The sequence below is a fragment of the Camellia sinensis genome, chromosome 9, assembly GCF_055761805.1.
Source record: "Camellia sinensis isolate YWXY chromosome 9, ASM5576180v1, whole genome shotgun sequence".
Taxonomy (NCBI): domain Eukaryota; kingdom Viridiplantae; phylum Streptophyta; class Magnoliopsida; order Ericales; family Theaceae; genus Camellia; species Camellia sinensis.
In genome coordinates, this window is record NC_138969.1 from 70,069,072 (window position 1) to 70,093,847 (window position 24,776).

General features: G+C 35.1%; 1 protein-coding gene across 2 annotated transcripts; it reads left to right on the forward strand.

The window, feature by feature from the left end:
- Nucleotides 1-5,325: 5,325 nt before the first annotated feature.
- LOC114263980 (O-Glycosyl hydrolases family 17 protein) lies at nt 5,326-9,651 on the forward strand. 2 transcript variants are annotated; one of them, XM_028204569.2, is made up of 5 exons: nt 5,326-5,738; nt 5,892-7,172; nt 8,387-8,414; nt 9,121-9,310; nt 9,391-9,651. In XM_028204569.2, the coding sequence occupies exons 1-4, from the start codon at nt 5,642-5,644 to the stop codon at nt 9,296-9,298; spliced, it is 1,584 nt and encodes a 527-aa protein (XP_028060370.2). In that variant the 5' UTR covers nt 5,326-5,641; the 3' UTR covers nt 9,299-9,310; nt 9,391-9,651. The 2 variants fall into 2 exon arrangements, with proteins under 2 accessions (XP_028060370.2, XP_028060369.2); XM_028204568.2 differs by having other exon boundaries at nt 9,421-9,651.
- The last annotated feature ends 15,125 nt before the right edge of the window (nt 9,652-24,776 follow it).

Here is a 24,776-nt window from a genome sequence, read left to right on the forward strand (position 1 = left end):
AAATCTACATTACAGCACAACTACATCATAATAAAGGGCACAATAGCCGCAAACATTAATCCCAACATAGAAGTCCTGCCGTTAACACGCCAATGTATAACACAGAACACCACATCAACCCAATGTATTCTCGCACACATTATTAACAATCAACGATCGGGATTAATGTTTGGGTTGATGTGTGTGAGAATACACCATGTGTTCACACGACGATCGCCGACGCCGACAATGTCTTCCTGCCCGATTCAACGCCAACTGACGGACAAAACATCAGTGAGACCCAACTTGATGACGTTCCAACGTAATTCTACGAATGAGGGTTTGAGCTACCTAGGGTTTTTGGGCGGCAAACAAATGAGAAATTTTGAATTTACATCAACAATACCAAACCAAACACCAACAAAATCACAGGAATCATGCGAACAGAACCGCTGCAATGTTGAAATCACAATCGACAACTCGGAAACAACCTTCCACATTCAGCCACAGTAGAGGGACAACATCGGAACAATGCATTTCAATGTTGGACACTTTGGTAAATTAAACACCAACAAAAACCCGTATTTACCCTTAATTTTAGACACGTACCTCATAAAAACATGGGCTGCAAAGTCTTTAACATTGAAATAGGATCTATTTGTCTTTAAAAAAACATAAAGGACTAAATGGTTTAACATTTTCAAAACCAGGATTCAATGGTGCTTTCATATATTAAATATATTGATTACACATTAGAAGCCTAACAACCACCCATTACATAATCATCATCCAAACACATAATGAAAATTAATTTAGTAAAATAAATAGATAAATAAATGCGTAAAAAATTTATCAATTTTACATAATTTTATCTTTAGTGGGTCAAAATAATTTTTAAAAAATTCAAAAATATTTTTTTTTAACATTTATTTTGTCAAATTAGTTTATATTATATCAAATTGACGACTTTGCCATTGAAATTGAGCAATGGTCTTTAATTATCCTTATTTGGAACAAAATTCAAAATTCAAAATTCAAGGTCAAATGTGTCACAATTGAAAAGTCAATGACCAAAGTGACACGCAACCCAAACTATAGGGACTGTTAGTGTAATTCGCCCAAACTATAGGGAATTTTTTTTATCTTTTTCTCCCACTCTTCTCTCAATTCTCATATCACTCTCCCCCTTACTGACACACTTGCACACACTGTACCTCACTCTCTCTCTCTCTCTCTCTCTCTCTCAAATACGTAAATAAATTTTATACTTTGATTTTCTTTTATTAAAATGTATTTAACTTTTAACACAGTATCTATAATTGGGTAAAGTATCAATAAATTTCAAATTTATGTCTTATAAACCATTTAGTCCTACTTTTTTCCTTGTGGATTAATAAGTCTTATTTCAATGTAAAAGACCCTTTTGTACATTGGCCCACCATATGGTTTTCGGAAACGTAGGGGTAGAATGAGGGTTTTGGTGATGCTAATTTTACAAATTTGTACAAAAGCCTATTGTATAGTTTTTAGGATTTCCCTTCCAGCCGATCATTCAGAAAGAAATGTAGATGGCAATGTTTGGAGTTGAAAATGTTACTCTGTAAATGTTCTTGTAGTGTTCATTGATTTGGGAATGTTAGCTTGCTATTCGTGGTTGCCCTAGATAAAATTTGGCTTCCCTCCCAAACCCTAGAAATACAACACTCCACTTGATATGTTGTAACATTGAATCGTTAGAAGTGAGTGGGGCTGTGTAAGTTTGCTGTCTTTGTTGCCATTCGTGTCGTGACAGCCGGCGGCGTGAAGTTAACCACCACCCATCATCTGCGCCTTTGATTGTGTTGGTAAATGATGGTATTAGGTCTGTTTCATCCGACTTCTTATTCCACTAGTTATTATGGATTATTCTCTTTAGGGTGTTTGAGTATATGTGGTTAATGTTAAAGTATGTGCGTGTATATGATGGGTAGTTAGTGATGTTTTCTTTGTCTTTGATGTTGTTTGATTGTAATGTTTGGGTGGGTTTGGATTTGCGAAGTGGTGTAGTCGTGGAATGTTTGGGTTGTATTCTGGGTAGTTTTACATTTGGGAAAAACCTCTGTTTGATGTTGTGGCGATGTGTGTGTTGTGTGATCATAGATTGCTGTCAATTTGATGGTGGTGTCATTGTAGTGTTAAGTTGTTGTATTGACACAATGCGTCCCATATTTTTACAATTGTATATGTGGTTGCAATTTTGTGGAGTGCATATAATGTCCATGTTTGGATAGTGGGATTTTTTTCATAGTGTCAGTAAGTGGTTGGGTTCTATTTTTACTGTAGTTACGATTGTATACGTAAATGTAATAATGTGTGACCTGTTCGCGGAATGCATGTTAGTAGACATTACACGTAGTGATACATTGATTGTTTTGAATGACATTTAAGTTCATAGTGACCTTAATGATTTCCGTAAGTCGGATCATCCAAATATAGTTGTGTTGCAGTTCATTTGGACCTGCTAATTACATCTGTGAATTTGTGAATGTGTTGTGGGTGGTGTACATGTTCTTGTAATACAATGGCAGTTACGTTGACTAAGCGAACAATTTTTAAATGGTGGGGTCATTTTTTTGGTGAAGATGGCCATAATTACTTTGGTTTTGCATTGTGCGATATGTCAATGCTTTGTTAATGATTAATGACATGCATGCATGTGTTTGTAAGTGATCACCATGCGGTATATTATTTGTTGGTACTGATGTCGATGGTGTTTCAAGTTGTTATGCCCCGGTGGTTGAGCTTTCAGGTGTGATTGTATTTTTTTTACATTTGTAATGTGTATTGTATGCTACAATTTCGTTGATAACAACTTAAGCAAGTAGATGATATTGTGTGATGGTCGTGGTAATATTTAGGATGGGTAGTTCATTGTTTTTAATTAATTTATTTTTTTTTCGATGGCGGCAAATGGCCTAATAATGTAAAGGTAACAATATTGCAGGTAGTATAGTGTGCAAACGTAAGACTTATGAGAGAACATCGTGTTCATATTTTAGCGGTCAATCGTCAACTTGGTTGCCTGTTCCAATTTGTTTCATCGAATTCCACATTGTTGTTGTATGGGTTACTTTCGTCATTACATGCCCTATGTTGTTAATGTAATGTGCAATGCTATATTTGGGTAAAATTATGTTGTGAAGATTCAATGTTACATTGGAGTCACACTATATGTGTAAGATTATGTTTGGTATTCTGTTGTTTCTTGTTGGTACAGTGACGTGTGTAACAACTGAAAATCACAGTAATGGGAATTTTGTTGGTATGAGTTATGGTTATTAGTTTAGGAGTGAATCATGTATGTTGATGTTATGTTGTCGATTTGTAACTGAAAAAATGCCCGGGTTGGAGGTATGATATTCATTTAGTTGATAGATGTTCGTGCATGTTAATTTCACAGCTACGCCGACACATGTGCTGCAATATTTTCCCGTGTTTGTTAATTCTGTTTTAATGTGGAATTACATTGTGTGAAAATTGAAGTGTGTCTACAGTACTATGGTGTTCCCCTGTTGCATTATTAGGGAAATGTGGAGTACATCCCTGCTATTTTTTCTAAGTTAAATTTGCCCCACCTGGAGGAAAATTAATAACATTACCTGAAGTAAGCCTAATAAGATTGTAATTGTTTATGTGTAACGATGTAGACCGAAATTGTCATCATGTACTGGTTTGTGATCATTTGACAAATGTGAGTACAAGTGGTTTGTGTAGACCTCGTGTAGATTGTCATTTTTTATCAAACTTATTATGTGTAATTGCATATCATCATCGCAATGGTTATATAACTAATAAATGTGTTTGACGTGATACAATCCAGAAAAATAATTACCACGTTACAAGAAAAATAACATTAACAACTGTAAAACAATCCACCGTTGACCACTTTACACAACCCACATGCACAAATGGAAATGTAAAACATTACCCTCAACATCATTACCATCAAAAAAAAAAAAAAAAAAAAAGTCACACCAAATCCCACAAAAGGGTAAATATGTAAACTCCATACATGCCAAATCAAAGGAAAATATTCCTTACCAATTAAATAAAACCAAATGGTTCATAAGAAAAAAACACATGACTAAATGGATCAACATTCCTTAAATTGGGATTTATTGGTAATTTTTCCTATATAATTTCATTTTTGAAATATTAATATGATTTGAATAATATTAATAACATCTTTAAAATTAATTAAAAATCAAATAAATAAAAAATTATAATATATTTTTAAAAAATTAATATCAATAAAAATATATAAATGATACCGTTAAAATAGGTTTAATATTAAACATGTTTAATAAAAAAATTTAAATTAATAATTTAAAGCAAATAAAAAATAATTATATTTTGTTTGGCTACAAAAATGTCACTACGATAATTTATGAAAGTCATTTTTACTCGGCATTTTTTTATAAGCCACAAAAAACAATTTTGAATTTTAAAATTATTTTTTAATATTTATTTTTGTCAAATAAAACATTAATAAGTTTAAAAAAATAAATATTAAAAAATAATACAATGTTGGAGAACTTTTTAATTTTTAATATTGATGTGGACGATATCAAATTAAAATTATTATCAAATTTTTATTTAAATTTAATAAAATTTTTGATTCAAAGATGTACCTCTAAAAGTAAAATTTTAATTTTTTTTTTTTAAATCCCGAAAAAAGGAAGGTAGAAAGTGCAAGAGGTACTTCCATTTTTGCTGTCGGTAGTATAATTTAATAAAACTAAAAATTAAAATTTTACAATTTATATTATGTCAATAATAATAATAAGAAAAATATTTAATGGCCCAAATTTTTATAACTTAAATGATTTAAATATATCAAAATGAGTCTAGCATGTCTCAAGTTGAAATCAAGATTGGACCTGTTCAGTTCGGCTCATGGGGCTATTTTTTGGGCCCGTTTTGATAATTTAAACCGTTCAATGTGTAGAACTCGTCGAGTACTATATGCCTATAAAAAATCACGTTAATCGGATATCAATAGCTATGTGATCAAATCAGTTTTGTATAAAAAAATGGACAGTGATACAATTAACGGTTGATAAAAAACTGTTTTGTTCACATAACTATCGAAATCCGATCAACGTGATTTTTTACAGGCATATAATACTCGATGAGTTCTACATATTGAACGGTTTGAATTATCAAAACGGGAGTCATGATGAGCTTCTAAGGACCTAATAATACGATCCAATCCGATCTTGGATTGGACCAAAATCCTTCCCTATCAAAATAATATCATTTTATACTCAAAATAACATCGTTTTAAGTATTTCAAGTCTCGAACCCTTTTTTTTTTTTTTTGGACTACCTAATATTGGTGTAATAATAGGCCCTTCTCTGTGCATCATCATTAAGCCACACAACAGAGAGTAAGATCTACTGAAAACTTCCACAACACGCGGGTTTGTATACTCACCATCAATGTTTCTCTCTCCTTTCTTCTTCCTTCTTTCTTCTTCAACCACTCGAACCAGCACAGTACTACATCCCTGGAGTCAAAACCCTCCGTACCCACCAAAAGATTTCCATACACAATGCGTGGATTAACCGAACCAGAACCAGAACCAGAAGATGAAACAATCACACCTCAACCTTCTCGTTAATGGCGAATTCTAATCTCACCCCCCTCTTCTCTCTCCTCCTCCTCTTCTTCTTTCTCATCTTCAACCCCTTCTTCACAAACTCCACGCTCATATCAGGTAAAACAATCAAAAACCCACTTCACAATAATATCTACTTACTTCAACTATCTTTGTATTTCAAAATTTTGCAGAGATTAAGCAAAATAATTAAAAACCCACTTCAACTATATCTTTCTTTGTACGTCTAATTTGAATTCAATTTCTTTGCAGAGATTAAGCAGCAACAGAACCAAGAAGAACCCTATGTGGGTGTCAACATCGGCACCGACATCTCGAACTTTCTCTCTCCATCGGACCTCGTTGCGTTTTTACAGGTGCAGAAGATCACTCATGTCCGACTCTACGATGCCGACCCTGACATTCTCAAAGCTCTGGCCAAAACCAAGATCCGGGTCATCATCAGCGTCCCCAACAACCAGCTCCTCGCAATCGGCTCCTCCAACGCCACCGCCGCCACCTGGGTCGGCCGCAACGTCGCCGCCTTCTTCCCCGAAACCCTAATCACCGCCATCTCCGTCGGCGACGAGGTCCTCACCACCGTCCCCTCCTCCTCCCCCCTCCTCGTAACCGCCATCGAATCCCTCTACACAGCCCTCGTCGCCGCCAATTTACACACCCAGATCAAAATTTCTTCCCCTCATGCCGCCTCGATAGTTCTCGACCCTTTTCCGCCTTCTCAGGCCTTTTTCAATCAATCCCTGACCCAGTTTGTATTACCATTGCTTCAATTCTTGTCCCGAACTAAATCGCCATTTATGATCAATTTATACCCTTACTATGTTTTTATGCAGAACAAAGGGGTTGTTCCCCTTGATAATTCGCTTTTTAAACCGTTAACTCCATCGAAAGAAATGGTCGACCCGAATACTCTGCTTCACTACACGAATGTTTTGGATGCTATGATTGACTCTGTTTACTTTTCTATGAAGAATTTGAATATTACTGATGTTGTAGTGCTTGTTACTGAAACTGGGTGGCCTTCAAAGGGTGATTCAAAAGAACCATATGCTACGATTGACAATGCCGATACATATAATTCCAATTTGATCAAACATGTTCTTGACAGGAGTGGAACTCCTTTGCACCCTGAAATCACATCAAGTGTGTATTTATATGAGTTGTTTAATGAGGATTTGAGGGCACCACCCGTGTCGGAGGCGAATTGGGGGTTGTTTTATGGGAATTCGACGCCGGTGTACTTGTTACATGTTTCTGGGAGTGGGACTTTTTTGGCGAATGACACGACGAACCAGACGTATTGTATTGCCGCTGATGGGGTGGATGCGAAGACATTGCAGGCGGCATTGGATTGGGCTTGTGGACCGGGGAGAGCGAATTGTACTGAGATTCAACCTGGGGAGAATTGTTATCAGCCTAATAATGTGGAAAACCATGCTTCTTATGCTTTTGATAGCTACTATCAGAAGGAAAGGAAGGATGCTGGGTCTTGTGACTTCAAGGGTGTGGCCATGATCACCACCACTGACCCAAGTAAGTGCCAAATTACTATGGCTTAAATTAGTCTCAAAAAACTGTTTGGATTTGAAGAAAGTTGAGGGAAATCTATGTAGTTAGTCATTAATTAGTTCTTATTGCAGTGATTATAATGGATTTCTGGATGAATATAAATTTAGAATTTTCTGGTTAAAAATTAAATTTGGTTGATGGGTATTATGAGGGACTTGAGGGGAAGAGGGTAGTGTTTGTTCAACCCCTCTGCCTTTGGTTCAGAATGTTGGAACATAATAAAAAGTTTTAAAATTTGAATTAAAGCTTATGTCTTTTAATATAAAGACACACAAGGCTAGAGACATGTCCTTTGTTTGGCTGCACTTAAAAAGTCCAACAAGTAAAGGATCACCCTTCACAATCTAACACATGAAAAACGTTAAAAGTTTTTTTCTTTTTATTTTCGTATATATTTTGATTATTCCAATACTGTGAGATTTTGGATTGTATCTTGAAATCAAATTTCGTCTGCTAAAATATGCATGAAAATTTTAGCATGAAAAGTGGTGAATATGACTTTAAGCAACTTGTTGCGGGACATGTTATGTTTTCTCTATATTATTATTATTATTAGTTTTCTGATTTCATTGTTTTTCACGTTGATATGTTTTAATAAAGTAAATTTTATATTTAAATGTTTCGTTCATAAAAACCTTAACAGAATGTAGTATTCCATTTTAGGTCTAATGGGTCTTAACGAGTTTGGCTAATGCTATGCCACTGTAGACTGTTGTCACAAAGTAGTCAATCCCTCATGAGTTGTATTTTCAGACACAACATGTGTTGTATGGTTGCCCATTTTTTGGACAGTAGTAGCTCATTGGTTCTTGTTCCAATGGAAGGTGGAAAAAAGGTCATTGCATCAGGACATCCAGCCTGGTTGATAGTGAATTTTGAACAACTTTTCTCTTCAAAATTGTCAAAGTTGAATCCATTTTCTTTGCCTCAAATGTAAATGCCATGTTTTAGTATTATTTTGAAAATTTGAGATTTCCCCCGCAACCATGTCAATTTTCATGCACATACTATAAATGCATACAATGTGTAGTGGTTGAGCAAAAAAAATATAGTAGTGCCAAAGATATGTAGTTAATCCAAATGGGTTCCACAATTTCTGCGTCTTTTGTGCACCATACAATAATAGATAGAGATGGAATATGATCTGATTGTGGTTTTCTGTGGGGGAATATTTGCAGGTCACGGGAGTTGTATATTTCCTGGAAGGTCAGCAAATTTCTGTGCTTTTGTTACTACCCTTATTTTGTTTCTTATCCTTCTCATTTCTCAATAAGTTTTGTGAGCAATGGCATGAATGGGAGCATCTCCATAAAAAATAGTTTTATTTTGGGGTAAATTACACCAAACTCTCCGCAGGTTGAATAAAATACACAATAAGTTCCACAAGTTTAGTATAAATTATATTGGATCCCTTTAAAGTTTTAATTTACATATAACACTTATCTCCCTTTTTATGAGTAATTCATTAGTCATATATGAATACACAAATAATGTTGTCATATCTTTTACGTTGAAATTTATACTTTACCTTTTTTATCATTCTGTTTTCACACCATATACCTTAATTTTGGTCCATTTAATCTTACTAAAGGGTTGTCTGTATAATTAGGTTAAAACTATGGGGTTGTTTTTTCTTTAAATTTCAAGGGAGGTCAGGGTAATTCAACTTTTTATTTTGTAACGAGGGTATTCAGGCTTTTGGCCTAACTGGTCCTCAGATGCATATAGTTCACCTTCCCTCACACATTGGTTAATTACAGGGCACAGCCCTGATACCCAGGGAAGTAAAGTGCTTCTTGGGATTGATACTGGTGACTTACATCCCATAAAATTGGAGCGATATAGAGAAATTTAACATAGCATTTTTCATATTTGTAATGTTATCTTATGAAACATATACTTGCGATTGCAGTAAGCAAGTAAGCAATAGAACAAGGGAGGTAGTGAACTCAACAACTGTAGCAAGTGCTGCTGACTCAATAAGATTCTTCATCAGCTTCCCCAGCACCCAAACAAGTGCACTGGACAAGGGTTTACGTGTTTTCTTTGGATTTACCTTTTCTCTGCTATTTTATTCATTCATTTCATAACCCATTCTCAAGGTACACTAATGAATTTAAACTTTCTTGTACTTTCTTGTTTTTTATGAAACCAAGTTTTGAAATTGTTTTTGTTTTCATAGTGACCCTGGTGATGATTCTGTGTTATGCAGAGGCAAATGATGCGGTGCAATGCTTCATTTTTTAGCACATGATTGATCCTTCAGTAGGCCCGCTCTTTTTTTGTACAATTGTTGTAATTAAACATACATATATCATTTCTGGAATGGGGGTTGATTGGTGGTATAGTTTGCAGCATTGAGGTGAAAATGGGTGATTCTTTACCTTTAATAATGTGAACAGAGGAGCAATTTGAATTGAATCATTTTCAAAGTTTTGCTTTATTTACTTTTTTTTTCTTTCTTTCTTTTCAAAGGTCATGACTCAGTAGGATTCAATGATGTAGAACTGAACTTTTGTTTTCAAATGTTTAGATCTTTATATGCACTTTTTTATATTTTTTTCCCCTTTCTTTATCTTTCTCCATAGGTTTTATTGTGGGGGATGGGGTATGGATCCAACAATAAAGTATCCACATTTTAAGAGTAAAATCTCGATTGCTTTGTGGGGCCATTGGAAAGAGAAAAGTTGGTTTAATGATATGTTTGAAGGGATGGTAAAATTACCATACTCAATTGTGTTTGTCCTAACTCGGTTAAAAAAAAACAAGAAAGTTTGGCAGAGTATTGGTAAAATATAAGGATGGTTGTAAAGTATGAAATTATACTGTGCAAATAATTTTATTTAAATTTAAGAATTTATGCATAAAATTTGAGAAAATCTGACCGTTGTCATTATGATATGAAACGTCTGGAATGTGAATTAGCTTTTTCATTTTTTTTTTTGACTATTTTTATTTGGGATTAAAAAATTTTGTTTGACATTTTTTTTTTTAATTTTTGTGGAAGAAAAAATAAAATAATTATGAATTGGATGTGATATTTTATTTTATTTAATTAAAATAACTTATTTTATGTTCGTTTGGGAAGTGAGTTGATTTTTTGATTTTTTGATTATTAGTTTGGAGTTAAAAAGTCTAGTTTGAAAATGAATTTTTTAATTTTTTTGATTTTTTGTGAGAGAAAATGTAATTATTATAGGTTAGATATGATATTTTGTTTTATTAAATAAAAAAATTTATTATTTTTTTGTAATTAAAATAATTCCAAATCCGACCCAACCCACCTCCCCAACCCAACCCATCTTTCCAAACGAAACCCAACCCTATTTTGTCTTCTCATGTTTGGTGGTAAATGTTCTGATGACACCAGAGATACTCTTTAACTCTTGATAAATTACACAGGCTTTGTTTGGCACATAGGTTTGGACTAAAATAGTTATAAAAAAATAAAATAATTTTTTTAATTCAAGAAAATAAAATATCACATCACATCGCATCACATTTAAATTATAATTATTTTAATTTTTTTTTTTTTACAAAAGTTAAAAATGTCAAAAAATTTCTCTCAAATGAGACTTTTTAGTTTTAGGTTAAAATAACTAAAAAGTCAAAAAATTAATCTACATTCCAAACGAAGACATAGGCCTAATTTGAAAACTTGATTAAAAGTTAATTTTTAATTTTTAATTTATTTTGAGTCATATTATTATTATTATTTTTATTTTTTTACATTTTTTTTTTCCAAAAATTTTAAAAAAAATTAAGAAGTCAATTTTTAACAAACTTTTCAAAATAAGCTATAATGTACTTTTTCACTTTATACTGTTAATCAAATACACAAAAAATGATAATACTATAATTTATTAGACTAAAAAATATTTGTTTACCTCCATTCAAGCACTCATGTTTCTTGTTTGAAAAATGAGTGGTGTTATGCAAACTCCAAATAAATAAATAAATAATAAAAAAAATTAATTCAGAATAATAAAAAAAATGCTTACAAAATTTTAAATTAGAATAATGTAACAGATTTAGGTCCTCTTATTTTAAAATTACTGGCCTATTAGAATGACCTCTAAATTAAAAAATGTCATCGTCATATTAGTCTTATGATAAATTCCATATAAGAATCAAGTTTGTAAATTATTTTTCTTGAATTATATATAGTATTGGGAGAATAAGCGTAATTAAATAAATTTATTAGGTAAGAGAGTGGGTAATAATTTTATTTGATATCCATACATATTTAAATAATGGTCTTTTTTTTGGGAGAATCTAACTTTTTTTAGTAGTATAATTATTGCATTTTAAAAAAAATTAAATTTTCAAAATTAACCTTTGATAGTATATTTTTTTGGGAAATATCAATACCATAATTGTACTTATGAATTTAAAAGAAGGGAAAAATGGAAAATTTTTATTATTTTTATGCTTGATTTTTGAAAAGGAATTAATATTTTGAGATAATAAAAAATAAAATAAGAGACTAATATTTTAAGATAGAGAAGAGTATAAAACAGGTAAAGATACTATAATAATTTTATTGGATGCCATTACAATTGCCTTATTATAAGGCGAGATTGAACTAATTGATTATTTTCATTAACAAGAGGAATTCAATATAATTTATCCTTTCAATTTTCTTTTTTCTTTGGTATTTGTACTACAAAAAAGTTAATGTTGTTAATTACGAGAGGAATGTGTAGGTTTGCTGCATCTATCAATATATATATATATATATATATATATATTATGTAAGGGGAATAAAATTTTTAATCCGTTGTGGGAGTTTTAAGTTTTTAATTTAAATTTCATAATTTTTAGATTTTTAAAATTAATTTTTTTTTTCTATTGGCTAACTCTTATTTCAGAAAAAAAATAAAATAATATCTCTTGATTTATGATTCTCAAATAGAAAGTATATCAAATCTAAAAAAAAAAAAAGTTTGCTAATCCATTTTAAAATTCAAATCTAAGGGTCCCTAAATATGGAAAGTAATTTATTAATTTAAATTTAAAATTGGCAATATATAAATTTAAAAGTATAATGATCTATCCCATGATTTATAAATTTTAAATACAAATTTAAAATTATCATAATTAGCTCATAATTTATGTATTTAGGAGCAATAAGAGTGGCATTGAGATTATTTATATATTTTACAAAAGAATGTTTTTAAGAAGAAATATTATGAGAGTTTTAAAACCTCACACAAAATTTATATACTATTATTGTGAGAATCTGCATTTAATTATTCGTAGAAGAAAATAAATAAATAAATAAATTGATTTTATTGAGAATCATCTAAAATATATATTAGTGTATAAGTTAATTTTAAATTAATTCAATAATAATAATTTTGTGAGTATTCAATATTTATTGTTTATAATTTATTTTAATAAGGATTCAATATAATAATTATTCTTACTAAATATCTCAGTTAAAAATCTTAATTAATTAATTTTAAAAAATTCACACAAATAATAATAATAATAATAAAAATAAATAAATAAATAAATAAAATATCAGAACTCGGTGGCAGTGTGGGTGATCAATCACCCAACACTTGTATACATGTATGTTATTATTATTATAGGGAGTAGGCTCAATCATATCTCTTGGAGTTGGAAAAATTGATGAGACTTGATAGACTGATGAGAGAGAGAATTGTAGTGACTCTAATTTTTAGTAATTACATCTGATACCTGGAGTCTTAGATTAATAGTATTTTAATCTCTAATTTCGTAAAAGTTTGTAAAATAGCTCAATAAAAAATAAATTTTTTCGTAGATTATCGTAATTAAATTCCAGAACACCACTTTATAATTGGGAATACCCTAAAACTTGATTTTTATTTATTTTACCACCTAGTTTCTAAATTAATTCATACATTTTATTTTTTTTGTTCTTTCATTTATTATTTATCTGAACATGAATATTTACTTAGGTATTATAAATATTATTTTGTGGAAAATTGGTTGAGAAAAAATATCTAGATATTTACAACTTCCCTTGGCCATTAAGCTAGAGGGTAAAATGATCTTTTCAACCCAAACTCATTGCCGATAAATTGAGAGCATTGCCTCAATTCCTTGCTCACGTTTCAGCAGCCAAGGGAGAGTGAGAGAAGGAGGGTATGACTAGAGAGAAGTAGAAAAGAAGAGGGAAAAAAAAAGAAAAAGAAAGAAATAGTGCTTTCTTGAGTCAAGGTAAGAATACATCTCTCCCTTGTCTTCTCCAATTCTTTCACCCATCTTATTCTATTGTTTAGTATGCCCTCTGTAGACACCCTATTTTTGACCGTCCTTAAAACTTGGGCGCCTCTGATTGATCATTCGACGGTGAAGGCTATGTTGTGCAAATGTTCAATTTCTTCAGCAGGGAGAGCTCCAAATCCCAACCTTACAACCCCCTTTTGGACCAAAACCTTTTGACCAAAATGATTTTTAGACCTTAAAACCCTCTCTTTCAAAATATTTTTGAAAAAGTTTCTACGATGTTTCGAGGCTCACATTTCGTTAAAATGTTGCACTTTTCGGTAAATCGAGCAAGGACAAAGTGGAAATAAATGGAAGAGAGGTGAACTCTTCGAAAAATCTTTCAAAACATCTTATTTAGAGGTTTGGAGTTGAAGAAAATTAGGGGGGAAAGAAGAAAACTAGTTGAGGAGAAGTTAGGTATGAATCCGGTTAGGATCGAAACTGAGCTGCCTTCACTAAAATAGGCATATCTTTTTGCACACCTGGAATTTTGATGTGAAGCTGCCATCATTGGAAATAATACTTTCGGGGCTTCAATTTAGACTCAAGAATGACTTGCAAAGGAGTCCGGATGAAAGAGATATGCCCATTTGAAATTGGACCTAGAGAGTAGATTTTTCTGGCCGACCACTGGTGGAGTTTGCTGGCCATGGATGGGCTTTGACGGCCATGTGTCGGCCATGAATGGCTTTTTTCGTCCATGTGACGTCCAAGGGTGACTTTTGTCAACCACCAGTGGTGGCCAATCGGCCACTGGTGTCAAATGGCTGTTTTTTTGTACCTATTTTCCCTCAGCTGTTTTCACAATGTTCTAGCTGTCCTATATGGATATTTTTGACCTGAGCTCACATATTTCTATATATAGCGGACCTTCTTTATTGTTTTGAAGGTTGGAAAAATTTTGGGAGTCTCTCTCTCTAGAATTTTCTCTCTCTCTTGAACTTTTGTGCATACAAATGTTGATACACTTCAAGATTGCCTATCAACCCTTAACCAAAGTTGCTTATCTTTGGACTGAAGTTACTTGGGACCCTTTTTGAGCTCTAGAAGGTGGTATTGACTTCCTTTGTTGCCTAAATTGTGCCTTGCCTTCAAGAGGTATAACTCTTGCTTAGATAGTTTGTTTTACTTACTTGCTTCATCATCTTTTTCTATTGTTTTTGGACTGTTTTTGGCATGGTTTTGAACTGTAAAAAGCTCTGTTTTTATGACTTAAAAATGGCGGTTTGAGGTCATTTTTAGCTAAGGGGTGGTTCACCCTTCTTGTCTCTTTGCTTGTGTAGCTTTTGAACTTTTGTCTAACATGTGAAGCTAACTAGGCATGCAAACAAGACACAATGAGGGGAGGTTAACCCCTCCAAATTTAGACTTCAAAATAAGTTTTTTGTCACTTAAAAACCTTTGAAATTCAGTGGTTAAAAGGCCCAGACAAGTTGGTTGGAAAGATGATAAACAAAGACTCAAAAGCTATACAAACAAAGAGACAAGAAATGTGAACCACCCCTTAACTGAAAATGGCTTCAAACCACCATTTTTAGGTCATAAAAACAGAGCTTTTTACAATTCAAAACCAGGCCAAAAACAGTCCAAAAACAATAGAAAAAGATGGTGAAACAAGTAAGTAAAACACGCTATCTAAGCAAGAGTTATACCTCTTGAAGGCAAGACATAATTTAGGCAACAAAGAAAGCCAAGGCCACCTTCTAGAGCTTAAAAAGGGTCCCAAGTAATCTCAGCCCAAAGATAAGCAACTTTGGTTAAGGGTTGATAGGCAAACTTGAAGTGTATCAACACTTGTATGCACAAAAGTTTAAGAGAGAGAGAGAATTCTAAAGAGAGAGAATTGTAGAGAGAGAGACTCCCAAAATTTTTCCAACCTTCAAAACAGTAGAGAAGGTCCTCTATATATAGAAATATGTGAGCTCAGGTCGAAAATATCCATATAGGACAGCTGGAACATTGTGAAAACAGCTGGAGGAAAACATCTGCACAAAAACTGTCTTTTGACATCAGTGGCCGACAAAAGTCATCCTTGGACGACACATGGCCGAAAAAATCCATTCATGGCGGACATATGGCCGTCAAAGCCCATCTACGGCTAGCAAACTCCACTAGTGGCTGGCCAGAAAAATCTACTCTCTAGGTCCAACTTCAAATGGGCATATCTCTTTTATCCAGACTCCTTTGCAGGTCATTCTTGAGTCTAAATTGAAGCCCTAGAAGTTTTTTTTCCAATGGTGGCAGCCTCACATCAAAATTTTAGGTGTGAAAAAAGATATGCCTATTTTAGTGAAGGCTGCTCAGTTTCGATTCTAACCGGATTCATGCCTAACTTCTCCTCAACTAGTTTTCTTATTTCCCCTCTAATTTTTTTCAAATCCAAACCTCTAAATAAGATGTTTTGAAAGATTTTTCAAAGAGTTCACACCTCTTCCATTTATTTCCACTTTGTTCTTGCTCGGTTTATCGAAAAGCGCAGCATTTAACGAAATATGAGCCTTGGAACATCGTAGAAACTTTTTCAAAAATATTTTGAAAGAGAGGGTTTTAAGGTATAAAAATCATTTTGGTCAAAAGGTTTTGGTCCAAAAGGGGGTTATAAGGTTGGGATTTGGAGCTCTCCTTGCTGAAGAAATTGAGCCTTTGCACAACATAGCCTTCACCATCGAATGATCAATCAGAGGCGCCTTAGTCTTAAGGGCGGTCAAAAATAGGGTGTCTATAGCTGCCCTTTTTTGATAGAGCTCAGAGTCATGAAATGACGTGAGTGAATGTCAAAGCCCCAAGACGATCCATTTTGATAAGGCCGTAAGACTTCGGCAAACAAACAAAATGTAGATGCAATTGGTTGAACCCGAGGGTTGCCTACGTATCCCGTTGTAAGGAATCAAATCAGCGTAGTTCAGGGGCATAATGCAAAATGATACATAATTGTAATGAAATCATGCAAATGATATACAATGTGACAAAATCATCAAACCATAAGCAATGCAAAACACACAAATATCATAAAGGATTGGCGATGCAAGTCAAACTACATTTAACACAGAAAAGGTGTCTGAACCCTCAAACCACAATTCTTGCGGAATAGGCGTGTGCACATATAGAACTATGTGTTTCGCAGAAAGAATATAAGTAATTGGTTGGGATGATATAAGTGAGAAATGATCTGTTGCGGAAAGATCGTGATCCTAAATGCTGAATGCAACAAGACAAAGCATGATGCAATAGATGCAGTGAATAAGGCGTAAGCCGAACCACATTTTACCTAGAAAAGTATGGGCACAAAACAGACCACGTCTAACACAGAAAAGTTGCCGAAACCCTCAGACCACAATTCCTGCGGAATAGACATGTACACATGCAGAGCTATGTTTTAACGTGAAAAGTATGGGCACATGCCAAACTAAGCTTAACATGGAAAGGATGTAGACGATAAAATGGACAATGTAGTAAATGCATGAAATAAATTCCATATGCAATGCAATAGACGTAATAGATAATGAAATGTGATGCAGTTGATACTAAATATGATATAGTAGCTAAGAAGTGAAAGTACCTTACAAGGGCAATCGGCAATGACTTACCTTATGCTGTTAGGGACCTTTCGCTCTTTTTGGTTGAACCACATGTACTACTTTCCTCCCTGGCTATGTTCGTAACTTTCCTTATTCTGCAACAGGGTGACAGACTAGGTTGGTTCAGTATCTAGAATTGAGGCGCATACAAGCTACCTCAACCTATGGGGTTGCCATACAGATTTCAAGCTGAAGATACACCCTTAGGTATTTAAACCAGACTTTAGTCTCGGAAATTTCGAACCTTTGCATTCTAGGCATCGGCCATTCGAACTCTAGTTTTCACCGTCTCAGTTGATCTTCTAGGAACTCATTGCAAGCACAGGCAGGTGGCTATACCAGACTACTAGAAATCGTTCGGGCACGACAAACACCAAAGGAATTGCGCCTTTAGAGGATTTAAGGTCTCCTAGACCAGGGAGTGCACAAGACAGTGCGAAGAAGGTGCACAAGATAGTGTGATGCGCCAGACAGCGCAATTGAATTGCAATGCACAAGACAATGAGAGTGATACAAAAATACAATGTGCACAAGACAGTGCGAGTGAGGGTGAATGAATACACAAAATTGTGCTATACAAAATGCAATGCACAAAATAGTGCGACGCAATACACAAAATAGTGCGATGTAAGGTGAAATGCACAAGACAGTGCAATGCAATGCACAAGATAGTGCGATGTAAGATGAAATGCACAAGACAGTGCTATGCAAAATGAAATGCACAAGATAGTGCGATGAAAGGTGAAATGCACAAGACAGTGCTATGCAATGCACAAGATAGTGCGATGTAAAATGAAATGCACAAGACAGTGCTATGAAATGCACAAGATAGTGCGATGTAGGTACATAAGATAGTGCGATACAGGGTGCACAAGATAGTGCGATGCAGGGTGCACAATATAGTGCGATACGAAGTGAATAGGATAGTGTGATACAAAGTGCACAAAACAATGCGATGCAGGTGCACAAGACAGTGCGATGTAGGTTGAAATGCACAAAATAATGCGAGTGTTTTGAAATGCACAAAATAGTGCGAGTGATACAAAGTGAAATGCATAAGATAGTGCGAGTGAGTTGAAATGTACAATATAGTGCGAGTGATTTGAAATGCACAAAATAGTGCGATATAAGTTGAAATGGTGTGGTATGCGCAGTGATTTGTGCGATGATGCATAGAATGATTGATTCTGCGATCGATGCATGAAGTGAGATTATTGTGCGATAGATGCACAAAAGTGAGATTATTGTGCGGTGGATGCATAGAATGAGCAAATGAACAAGATTACAAATCAATACAGGGACAACGCATGTTCCATGCAAGATTGACAACCGATGTATGATGTTAACTGAAAGTGTGTTCTATGCAAGAAACAAGAGCATATTCTATGCATGATTAGAGGCATGTTCTATGCAACATTGAAAGCATATTCTATGCATGAATCATAAACGATGCAAGGCACGTGTGCAACATAAGTATATGTAAAAATGCACATTCTATGCAATAGAAGATAATCGAATATGTGCTTTGGTGCCTCCGATTTACCTCTCGGAGGACTTTACAACATGCTCAACTCAAAAAGAATACACCCTGTTCATATTGGCGAGGGGTAACATTTGCATGCTGCTTTAATTGCCATTCTAACTTAAAGCAGGCTTGAACTCGGGGTCGAAGGACACTCATACTCCAGAGAAATGGCGAAGCTTGAGAAGGTGCACCTGGAATGCAGTCTCGGAATTTGCCGAAGTTGAAACACACTAAGATGCTCCGATTTTCCTTCTTTTCTTTTTGCTTTGCAGTTCGGAACCCATGTAGCTTCAAATAAGTCCTAGTTCTATTGCTCTCTTGATCGGGGTTAAACCCTGCACTTTATGAAATAAAGAATCCTGTTTTGCACATATGTTGAGAATGGCACAGCACTCTAAGTACAAAACGATTTATTTTTGAAATTGAAATTGAGAAATGAGTTCTTAACCAAGTATTGAGCTTACGACTGACTACAATACACCACGACTCAACAAAGAGAAAATGAAGGTAAAACAACCTAAACATATCTATTGACACTCGAAACGACTCAAAACAAGAATCGAGACCAACAAAAACAACAAACCTAACACTCGAATGTGTTCCAATGGCGAGAGATCTCTTAGTTCACGAAGAGCCTATTTCTCCAGGTATTGCTTCCCACCCTTTCTCATATGTGATTCTCACATCACTCTGGCACTCAATCTCTTTTTCTCTTAAAAGCCCTTTCCTCACTTTTTCTTTCAGTGCATATCTCTCTATTCTTCAATCTCTCTTATTTTTTATCCCTCCCCTGGGTGGTTGATGGATAAGCAGGAAGTTGTGGGCTCTTGCCCCTAGTATTCTACTAGATTCTCCTTCTTTGGCTCACAACTAGTGAACTTTCCCACAGAGGGGTTGTGGTGCGACTGGATGTACAACGGATTTGCAACTAACATCGGTTGACGACGCCACTAGTTTCACTTGACCGAGGTGAGTTACAGCATGTCCCACCGGCCAGGTATACAATTGATTAGTTCCACACATTGCATTTTCTACGTCCCCATTCTGAGTTAGACGCCAATTTGGGTGTAATCATCCAGATAAGGGAATCGAATATCTAGTTCCATTTTCAATTCGTGCTTCGCACTTGGCTTGATACCTCGCTGATAGAGTCTTTTGGCCTCTACTGTTAGCTTCAATTGCGCCCTTTCTGGCTAGTACATTGATAATGGAGAAAAAACAGAAAACCTGACTCAACTGTGCTCCTAGTTCATCACTTAGACCATTTTTTGTTTTTGTTTTTTTATTTTTTGGCTTTCTACTAAAACAAAATTTGACCAATATGAGAGTTAGATTAACATGCTTATTCGATTTTCTGATTTGAAATCATGCAAGTCAGGTTGTGAGCACATAAAATTTTCCTTTTTTGGGTCCAAGAAATGGTCCAGTTTTGGAAAAATGGAATATTTTTTAGAAAACTAGTCAACCTCACTAAAAATCTTCAAAACTGTTTTTGCAAATGGCCATTGCCCGACCAATGGGGAATTGACTCCTGAGATATGTAACTCAGATTTGAACTTGAATTGTCTTGCAGCTAGATCTTCTAACGGAATAGGACAACCGATTTTGAATGAAGATGAGCCAATTGGACATGGATAGGATAGCTGATTTGAACAAGGATAAGCCAATCAACATGGATGAGACTAACAGGTTGAAAATGATTGGGGCCGAACTTCGGGATGAAGTTGCCTACGTATCGCAGAGATGGGAATCAAGCCGTACGTAGTTCCAAGTATAAGGTTCACTTGGGTGTTGCCACTCTCCTTTTGTGTTCTAACTTTTGCCAAGGTCGCCCTTCCGGATTTTCAACCTTACGAGCTCTTTTTTTTTTTTCATTTTCCTTTGTTCTTCTTTTTCTCTTTTCTTCTTTTTCATTTTTCTCCATTTCCATTTTTTTCATTTTTGTTCTTTTCTTCTTCTTTTTTCTTTTTCATTTGCTCTAACTTTTGCCTAGGTCGCCCTTCCAGGTTTTTAGCCCAACGAGCCTCTCAAGGATAGAAAAGTTTAACTTGTTCATGTTGATTGACCATAGGATCTCTAAGCCATTTGAATCTAGGAGAATGGCTGCTGTTTCTGACTAAATAGCCTTGATGATGTAAGAGCTCATCCAATTAGGGTTTGAATTTGCCCCTAGTGTTGTAGATAGGAACTCGATTGTCCTTCAGTAATAATTTCTCTTCTCTTAGATTATGGGATTTGGCTTTCTCGCCAGTCTTCATTGGTTTGCGGAATGACCCATGTTTGAATCTTCAAGCACATCTGATATTTTTGCCCCTAGTTCAAGGGCTACTTATGATCTAACTTTGCAAGCTTCCTTTGATCACATTCGACCTTATTGCCCCTAGTTCAAAAGCTGCTTCCAATCTAACCATACAAGCCTTATATTGTGATTGATCATTTGAACATTCTAAGTCAAGGTTCAAGGTTTGAAAGCAAAGGGGTCGAGTCTTGAGGCTGAGAGCGATCCTATGTTGCACAATCTCAAGATCAATTCCACGCATGTCTTCGTAGGACCATACAAAATATTTTTTGAAATCTTTTAAGAAAGCGACTAGTCGCTCGCGTTCTCCTGAAGACAATGTAGAACCAATCTGGACTAAGCCAGGATCCTTCTTAGTACTTACATTAACAAACATGATCTCATTCATTAAGGGTTAGCATGCCTCTCTTTCTCTCAGTTAATCAAATTTTTACAAATCCCGAGGAATTCCTTTATCTTTGCTTTCATCATAGTGCTAGAAAAGTTTTGAAAAACTTAGGCCAATGCAATGATTTCAAAGCACAAAAAAGTAGGTGAAAATCTCTGTTGTTTCATTCAGATCTTCTGGCACAACTGGCTCAATGGCTGAAATAGATGCAAAAGAAAGAATGTAAAAGACAAACACAAAACAAGAACATGATGTTCGAGTTAACACCCTCGAAATCACCCGACTCTAACACAACAGGACTGACTCGATATAACAAGACATACTCAATACAACACAACAGAACTGACTCAATACCCAAGTCAGAAAGTACAATAAACAGCATTTTCAAATTGCTCAAAACAGTGCGTGCCATCCACTACATCTGGAGTAAAATGAGTTCTGTCAGCAAGTGGTTCATCCCTCGACCACATTGTGATACCCCTGTTCCATAGTATGCTAATTGGTCCTTAATTTGAGTATGATTATGTATTTAGCATGATTTTATGTGCCATTATATAAATATATGTGATTTTGAAGTTTTATCTGTTCACCGTAGGAATATCTGTTTGAATAATCTGCTTTGGAAATTAAATTGAAGGCCTTATCGGCCACAGAACCCGAAATTAATTATGCCATTGTGATTAGCGTAATTTTTAGAGCCTACGGTGAAATTTAATTGAAAAATTGATTCGGGTCAGATTAAGTCGATTTAATTGATAAATTAGAGCCCAATTACTTTATTAATATTATTTGGCCTTAGTGGGTTTTGTTGTAAGTCTCTATACTCCATACTCTCTCTTATTCACCTCATTTGACTGAACTTGGGACTCAAAAACATAGAGAGAGCCGGCTGTAGAGATGGGGGAGGAGAGAATTGTGTAATTGTTGGCCCAATCTTTGGAATTTGAAGATTTAGCTCAAGAATTGACTAGAGCTTAGCAGATCAAAGCTTTTAGGTGAGTAATTCTTGAATTATAGTTTGTAATTTTGTGTGTTCAAGCTAATTTGGTGATCAAGAGTGAGATTGAAATGAAATTGTATTGGATTTGTTGAATTGAAGCTTAATATGTGCATGCATGTAAAGACTTACTTTGAAATTGCATGTTTGAACACAAATGGGTATAATCCATGTGAAATGTTAAAGGAAACTCATGTTTTGATCACCATTTGTGTTATCTAAGTTGAGAATGTGGCTAATTCATCACATGCATGTATAATTTGAGAAGATATGAGCTTGAATGCATGAGTTTGCTATGTTGGTGTTGGGTTTGACATATTTTGGGACATGCATGTAGATAAATCAAGAGATTGAGCTTCATAATGTTATAATCTTGCATTGGTGCCATGTTAGTATGATTATATTTGAGATTTGAGCCATTGCATGCAAGTAATGTAGCTGGAAAATCGATTTGGAGCTCAAGAACACAACTTGGAATTTCCAGAATTTTGACTTCCGCTCGAGCAGGGAAAGGGCCGCTCGAGCGGATAAATCGTGCTCCCAGCACTTTTTGCAGAGTTGGATGTCCGCTCGAGCGGGGAATTTTTATAGACAGGCCTTCCGCTCGAGCACTCTATTACACGCCCGAGCATATTTTTCATGCAACCAGTACTTTTGCAGGCCTTAAGGGTCCGCTCGAGCAGGTAAGTTGACGCTCGAGCGGGGACCCTGCTCTCTTAAATTTTGTATGCTCGTTCTGTGTTTTGTTTTCCGTTCTCTTTCACTTGTAAGCACTCTTAGGCATGTGTTAAGCATTGTAAATGAGTTAATGAGATAAGAATAAAGCCTAAAGAGGAATATGTGAATTATGGACCGGGTTGAATTGTTAATGACCCTTTTGTGTTCATGGAATGTGTAGGGTCAAGCTCCAGGGCGAATCCACAAGCCGATCACTATGAGTAATATTGATATTTGAAAGCTTATCAATGTCCAATTTTGTATTCTCTTATAAGCTTTATGAGTTGCTAATTGGGATTGTGGACAAAAGTCTGACATGAATGGATAATTGGACCAAAGGTCATTTTGATAATGATAAATGGACCAAAGGTTGTTCTGAAAATGATAAATGGACCAGAGGTTGTTTTGATAGAAATGAACGAACCGAAGGTCGTTTTGACATATATGAATGGACCGAAGGTCGTTTTGACATGAATGAGTGGGCCGAAGGCCATTTTGACATGAATGAGTAGGCCGAAGGCCGTTTGACACAAACGAATGGGCCGAAGGCCATTTTGACAGAAATGAATGGGCCGAAGGCCGTTTCAACATAAGTGAATGGGCCGAAGGCCGTTTTGCCATGAATGGAAACCTGAATGGGCCAAAGGCCAGAATGTTTAGAACCACAGTTACTTAATTGAATTTCGCATAGTTATATATATCTGTTAAATAGAAGTATGAATTGGGCCCAAGGCTGTTTGGAGCATGTTGTTCTACATATTGTTATGTAACTTCTGTATTTGATATTATTTACTGGGCTATCGCTCATGCTCATTCATGTGTTTGTAGGTGAGCCAAGGGAGGACCAAACCCAGCCCTAGTGAAGTCTGTCAGGAACAACAAAGGTTTTTGGAGAGTCAGCCCTTGTGTCTCACGCATGAGACCAATCCTTGCCATTTTGCTGTATATATTGTATTTTGTCATGTTGGCGAGGGCTTGGGTATATTTGTATATATTTTGTTATGGGTTGACTCAGTTTGAGTTATCCTGTCTGTAAAGAATTTTATGGTATTGTACTTTTGATGTGGGTTATTAACGTATATATAAGTGGTCTGTTTTGATGTGCATATAAGCACGGTTCTGTGGACAAAGTTTTAAATTTGTGCTTCCGTTTGGCCCCTTTACTCTGTTGAGTTACGTTTGTTTTAGTTGAGGCCGTAGGTAATCTCAGGATTACTGGCCGGTTGTGTCCTTAACCCATAGGGGCGGGTTCAGGTCATGACAGAGTGGTATCAGAACACGAGTTAATAACTCACACACTTGTCCAAAAAGAGCAATAAGTGTCTAGATAAGATCTAGGATGCATTCATGTGATAGATACGAATTTGGAAGCATTGATTATATACTTAAATGTTTTGATATGAACAATTGTATGTTGTAAGTTGTGAACTACTTGCATTGCAAATCATCTGAATATATGTGCTTCTTAGTATACGCATACTTGTGTACCTTTTATATGAAATATAATGCAAGTTTAACCAAATGGTGAGAACTAGAGGTGATGAGATAGAGGAATCTTCCACTGCCAGACTGGACATAATGGAAAGACTGATTCAGGAAATGGCAGAGGCTTTGAAACAGCAACAGGAGTGGTAACAACAGTGGCAGCAACCACACCCACCACCTCCACCTCCGGCACCACCCGTGCCAGATAATCAGAATGATGACCAGATTATAGCTCTCACCAAGGAATTCAAGAAAATGAAACCACCACAGTTCCATGGCGGACTAGATCCTTTGAAAGCTGAAGGTTGGATTCTTGGG